The sequence below is a fragment of the Jatropha curcas genome, chromosome 1 (genome assembly GCF_041381405.1).
Source record: "Jatropha curcas cultivar XTBG-Jc1 chromosome 1, XTBG_Jcur_1.0, whole genome shotgun sequence".
Classification (NCBI taxonomy): Eukaryota; Viridiplantae; Streptophyta; class Magnoliopsida; order Malpighiales; family Euphorbiaceae; genus Jatropha; species Jatropha curcas.
In genome coordinates this window covers 5,948,808-5,955,707 of record NC_143151.1, presented here as the reverse complement: position 1 = coordinate 5,955,707, position 6,900 = coordinate 5,948,808, and the positions used below count along the sequence as shown (strand labels likewise).

At 26.2% G+C, this 6,900-nt stretch overlaps 1 protein-coding gene across 1 annotated transcript; it reads right to left on the bottom strand.

Annotated features, from left to right (window-relative positions):
• Positions 1–5,046: 5,046 nt before the first annotated feature.
• On the bottom strand, positions 5,047–6,135 carry LOC105637373 (agmatine coumaroyltransferase-2). Its single transcript, XM_012220822.4, has one exon. The coding sequence runs from the start codon at positions 6,133–6,135 to the stop codon at positions 5,047–5,049; it is 1,089 nt and encodes a 362-aa protein (XP_012076212.4).
• Positions 6,136–6,900: the final 765 nt, after the last annotated feature.

The window sequence follows — 6,900 nt, the reverse complement described above, 5'->3', positions numbered from 1 at the left end:
GAGTTTCTCTATCTATACAGAATTTTTTGAATTATGTATTGTAGTAAAAGCCTTATAAGTGACATATTGTAATTTTATTTTGATACTAGAATATTTTTATATAAAGGAACTTTGTAATATGTTTTAAAAATATAATAATTTTCAACGGGGAAATTGGAATCAAAATAGAACCAGAATCAAAGAATCTAAATCGAAAACTGAAGAACCGTATTGAAACTATATGAAAAATTTGATTCGGTTCGGTTTCAGTTGTTTAATCCTTCAATTCTGATTCCAATTCCGGTTCCAAAAAATAAAAGAACCAAATTTTTGGCTCAGAACCTGACTTGCACAACCAACCTGTCATGCAAGCAACAAAAATGCTGTTTTCATCACAGCTCCATAACCCAATTTAGCATCTTGTTGGAATAATGCAGCATCCACATTGAACTTGTAGCACCCAATACATAATTGCAGGAGATGAAATTGACGCAACATAAGCGCTAGACCAGACACAGAAGTCCAGTACTTTTGGATTGCTCGATAAATCAAGAGTACTCTTTTCGTACTTTAATTTTTCTTTTTCTTTCTTTCAAAACTATTTAAGGATTTTAAGCTACAAAATGAAGCCATTTTGTTTTATTCTATTAAAATTTTAATTTATTTATCAAAATATGCAATTGGATCAGTGGAAAAGATTGCATCTTAGGCATAATTTATATACAAGTTTGGAAATATTAGAAAAGAATTATTCGCTTTAACAAATGAATTGAAATGTAAATTTTATTCATGATTTGCCTCTCATAATTAAGAATGATAATTAAGTAAAACTAGATAATATAATATAATTTATATTTTTATATTTGACATTGTTGATTTTTTATAAGGAAATAGTAACGAATCAGCTGGCTGTCGGCTTGAATTGAAAATGCGGGCACGCTAAATGTATAAAGTACACCAATTAAAAATTAATATGGCGCTTGATCTGACTTCTAGGTTGTGGCCTGTGGATTTAATTCACAGTATACACTTCACCGATTGTCAATTAAAATAAATTGAGCAGAGAACTTGTAAATAAAGATTTGATTACTTGAAATGTAAATGAATTTGATTGCTTGAAAATGTAAATTGACTGCTTGTATTAAAAAGAGAGTTTGTAATTACAGAAAATATAAATAAATAGTGCTTAGACAAGGCTTTGAAAACTAAATTGTTTAACTCGTGGGAGAATTTGATTTGATTTATTGAATTCATCAGAGAATTTGGTTGGGATTTGTACGTTGTTCCCTTGCTCCATTTATAAGCTTCATAGGCAGTTATCAAAAGGACCTACTGACACACGTTTCCGTCATTGATTCCCTTGGTAGCCTACCTTTTGTACCATTCCTTGGTAGCCTACCTTTTGTACCATTGAACAACCGATTAAGGAGTGCTTTGTGTTGTTCAATTGCGGCCCACGTTTTTTATATCTCTTTATTTTTAATAATTAACAAAATTAATTGGGCTATAATTTATTAAATATCTAAATAAGTCCAAATCCAAAATACAAAGTTCAAATCTTAAAAATCACAAAATGGATTCAACAAACACATATTTATAATAAAATTATTTTTATCTTTTTTCTATCTAAAATATCATTAACGTAAGAACTTATTAAAAAACTATAACAATTAAATGAACAGATTAGTACAACTGATATTCATAATCCATATTCAGTTTTTAAAATATCAAAAAAAAAAATTGATTAGTAAAGAGAGAAAGAGTTTATATGGATTTGAATTTGTGAAATTCATTTGAAAATTTTATGTATGTATCAATAAAATTTAGTTTACGTATATTCAATTTCATAAAATTAAAATTGTAGAATTAAAATAAATATTTTTTTTAGTATTTCGAACAAAAAACATTGAATTTGAAATTAATTTCACAAAATTTCCATGAGATTCATTTATTTTAAACAAAGCATATATAATCAAGATGAATAATATGTCTAAGGTCAATTGTTCTAATAGAGTAAAGTAAATAACCACATCCCTCTCATTGCTTACAGAGACTTTATTTTTGAACTATTCTATTACAAATAAGCACATCACTCCCATTGACCAATATTTCTTTTTGAAACAAACCATAAAGTAAATTAACGTTTTCTTTTTCTTTTTTTTTTTAAGTTTCTTATTAACATAAATTATTCATTTTTTCTTTTAGGAACACTATTTGTTACGACGTGCATTGGATGTTAACTATGTTCGTTACAAATTCATTTTTTATTCTCTTTTAAATTTTTTTATCTATATCATATTAAAGCATAAGTTTTTTGTTAGATTAAAATAAATACAATTTATTGATTTATATTAGACATTACCGTACAAGCTACTTATAATTACTATTTCTTATGTATTTAATTATATTTTTATTGGTCTTAAAAGAAAGTTCAATCCAACCTCTAGATCTAATCATTCAGTCCCTAATTTATAAATGCAGATTCTTAAAACTTTGATAGGTGCGCAAAAAAAATTAAATCATCACTCAATGTCCAACGCCCTCAACTTCAAATCAATATTTATATATAACTATAATAAAAATAATAATAAATTATTTTTTATTGCTAGGTAAAAGAAAAGAAATGAGAAGATGATCTGAACTGATAATTGTAATCACTTTGGCTATAACAACAATATTACTTACCCAGTACATTAGAGAAAAAAATATATGTACATATACACAAATTTTTGAATCCCAAAGAGTAATCCAAAAGAGAAATATATATATATTTTTTTAGTTTCATAAACACTGTTTTGTTTAAAGTCAAACGGATTGAAGATTAAAAATGTTTAATCATCAAGATGTCATCTATTTATTACAAGGGAGATATAAATCTCTTACTAAATTAAAATGGTAATAGTTACAAATTAATTCAATAATGAAAAAGAAAATAAAAAAATTATTATTAAGAATAAAACTTTTTTCAGAACTCAACATATAAAAAAAATAAAACAAATTACCAATTTAAATTTCAAAAATCAACCCAACTAGAAATTCCATAATTTAATGAAATTTGTTGTTGATGCACAAAATAAAAAAAGTAAAGCCAAGTCAATAAATAAAAATTACAAAGCAAATTATGCTAGGACTCAATATTGGTTAGTTGATCAATTTATTCAGGTATTTTATTTCTCTATTGTCTTAAGTTGTAAATTTAAAATAAATAAATAAGATAATTAATTTCAGTAAAAAAATAAGTTAATTAATTAATAAAAAAAGATTACATAAATGAAACATTCTATCCCCTCAAAATAAACCCTCAATTTTTCCTACAACCATACAAAGAAAAGAATATACATTTTTCTTTTTTTTTTATCTCTCCCATGAATAAAATATTATGTATATTCTATTTGAAATTTTATTTTTCAAAAAATATGTCCATTCAAATCATACAAACATAAAATATTTAAAATGTCCATTAAAATCATACAAACATAAAGAAAAAATAATCTACTTTTTTATTTCTCTCCTAAATAAAATATTTTAAATTATAATCAAAATAAAATCAAAATTTAAAATAACATATAAAAATTTTCAAATGTCTTATTATCATATATATATTTATTGAAAAATAAATTTAAAAAAGATAAAACTTCAAATTTTGAAATTCTTGATTATCTATTTGTTAATTAATAAAAAATTACATAAAAGAAATGTTCTATTCTCCCCAAATAAACCCTCAATTTTCCCTACAATCATACAAAAAAAAAATATATATATATATATATATATATATATATATATATATATATATATATATAATTTTATCTTTATTTATCTTTCTCCTAAAAAAAACATAAAGAAAAAAAAAAAGAAAAAGAATATTTTTTTTCTTTTTTTTTTCCTCCTAAATAAAATATTTTGAAATATAAGCAATATAAGCAATTATACAAATTTTCAAATATCTCATTATATATATATATATATATATATATATATATATATATATATATATATATTAAAAAATAAATCTAGAAAGATAAAACTTAAAATTTGAAGTATTTAATTATTTAAATGTATTTATTTTAAAAATAAGTTTAATATATATCCAATCAATTAATAAAACGTAATTTTTTAATTAATTATGGTTAAAGTTATTTTAGGATATGGCAAACTCTATCAAAAATCTCGTTATCTTTCCCTATTCCAGCATTTATATATAGTATACATAACTAATCATCTTTAGTTTAGTGGATGTCTATATATTTCTGTTAAACGAGTTGCCCAAAAAAATAGAAGTACTCCCTTTTTTCCTAAAATTATCTGTTCCAAGTCCAACTAAACAAGATTTAAACCTTAAAAAGTTTAGAAATACTCACTTCAATTTTTTTATTCAATAAATAGTTAGAAATATTATAATTTTCTTAAAAATATTATTTCTAATTATTTTAATCAATAGATAGGTCCATAGATTGGATCTAATCAAATCAAACCCTTTAAAAAATTTTATGATTGAATACATAAATTCACTCGTGAGCATTGCAACTTTAACCTTCTCGTATCCTAAACTTTATGGATGACCATCATATTTTTAAACTTATAAATTTTGCTAATATTATACACCTTTTGACATTAATATCAATGATATCAATGATTTTTTGGGTGTTTTGCTTTTATCTGTAATCGACTTGATATGTAATTAAAATGACCTAACCTTCAATTTCACCAGGCACTTTTCGAGTAGTTGTAATTTCACTTAAAATTGACTTTTGTATCCTAGACACCCTGAACTTATCAACCTAATTGTAATTATATTCTAATTTACTTTTGAGGAGCAATTGCACCCTACAGCTGAATTACAACACCTTGATTTGTCGATTTGTTACAGTTGCATCTTAAAAGTAAACTGCGGTTGGAATTTTGATTAAAACAATGTAAAAAATGGATTCTATAAGGAATGGAGTCCATTTTTATATTATTTTAGTTATTCCAACCTTATTTTGTTTTTAGGGTGAAATTGCAAAAATTTATAAGTTCATGGTGCTCTAATTCATGTTTAGGGTGCAATTACACCTTAAAAGCAAATTAAAGCATAGTTGCAACTAGGTTGATAAGTTTATATTGCCTAGGGTACAAAATTCTATTTAAGGTAGAATTGCAAGTAAAAAATTCAGGGCGAATGAGCTCGGCTGCGTAACCCGATGTCTCCTGCACTAGGTCTTCAACCTTAGAACTTGGATATGCCCATAGCACCAAGTTACGAAAATATTCATTTGGTACTTTTGGGTTCATTCGCGCACAACCATTGACTGAAATTCTTATACTGCTATTTTCAAACCCATTCAATTGACGAGCCTTCGTCATAGTCCTCCACAAATGAGCAAGCAAACTTTCAAAAGTGGTATAGGGCTTGTTATTACCATTAGCTCCATTCGGTAATGAATTAGAAGCCCTAGTTTTGCGCTCAGAGAGAAATTCCATTGTAAAATGGACTTTATGGACTTCAACTTCTTCTACCGACATTCCATCATAATTAGAACAATCATTGACAAGATTTTTGCATTTAAATTCTACTCCTTTGTGTTCAAACTCGAAATATGGCGGATTTCTAGGGTTAAAAATGGTTCGATCATGAAGAGGAAGAGGGTTTATGTCAAGTCCTCTAGTAGCTTTCCCCCAAGCAACCAAAAAATTGCTAGCGGAGTGCCCATCAGCTACTAAATGATGGGCTGTGAAGCCAATCACCAGTGAGCCACAAGCGAATCTAGTGAGTTGAACTTGCAATAATGCCTCCACATCCTTTACCTTAGGGTGAAGACTAAGTAAAAATGGAGATGACTGCAAAGGCATGACTTGTTCAAGCTTAATGTCAATCGATGCCTCAACAAAATTCACCCCTTTGTCATTTAGAAAAATGACAGGATCGCCATTTTCATCTTCTCCTAATCTTCCAGCCCATTCTCTGTATTCTGATAAGACTTTTTGCAGGCCAAGCTCAATGGTACCATTGGTTGGAGTTGGTGGATTATCGGCATAAATGATAGCTACATGAGTGTTGTAACTGACTTTATCAAATACACTAAGAGGAACCAAGTGTGATTTTGGATCAGTAGGAATCTTATTGCCATCGCAAAATGGCTTAACAATTTCTGTTTTTTCTATTGTCACCTTCATGGTTTTTTTGGTTGAGGTTATATAAATTTGGAGAGTACACATACAGAAAGGTTTGTTTTCAGTATGGGTAGCTAATTAAAGCATTCTCCTTTCCATACATATATAGTGAAGCGCTTGCTATATGCCAAGCCTTTATATGAGTCGATTGGTGTCAACAATAATTAATCTGATACATAGAACTTAGAGACAAATAGGCAAATTTGGTCCATTTAGATATATATATATATATATATATATATATATATATATATAAACATTGGAAGAAGGAGATTGCTCATATTAAAGTCCTGTTTGAAGCTTATTGCAATAATATGCAATCGGATTTTTTTAGTTGCTATTTGATAGTATCGGTTAACATTTTGACTAGAGTTAAAAAAAAAAAAAAAAAAAAAAATAGAACTGTCTGTATATATATTGCTCAATAACACAATATTTATGATTTATGATAGTGTTTAAAAGTTGAGTAAATATTTTATGAAACATTATTTTCGTCCAATAATAACATTTTAATATTTGATATTAATTAATTAAATATTTTTAAATTATTTTATATTAAATAACTAATCAAACAATTATTTTAACTGGACTTTTAATTTAAACTACTATTGTGTAAGCACATAATTACTATCAGCTAATATTTAATAATTAATTAATAAAACAATTGACAATTATATTAAAAAAGCTAACTGCTACAGCATCTAATATTGTTAAATAAGACCTAATTGTTTACTTAAACCAAAGTGTTTAAATCATTAATTATACAGC

What these genes read in the sequence shown, in the direction of transcription:
- LOC105637373 (XM_012220822.4), bottom strand. Translation starts at nt 6,135, where the DNA reads ATGAAGGTGACAATAGAAAAAACAGAAATTGTTAAGCCATTTTGCGAT.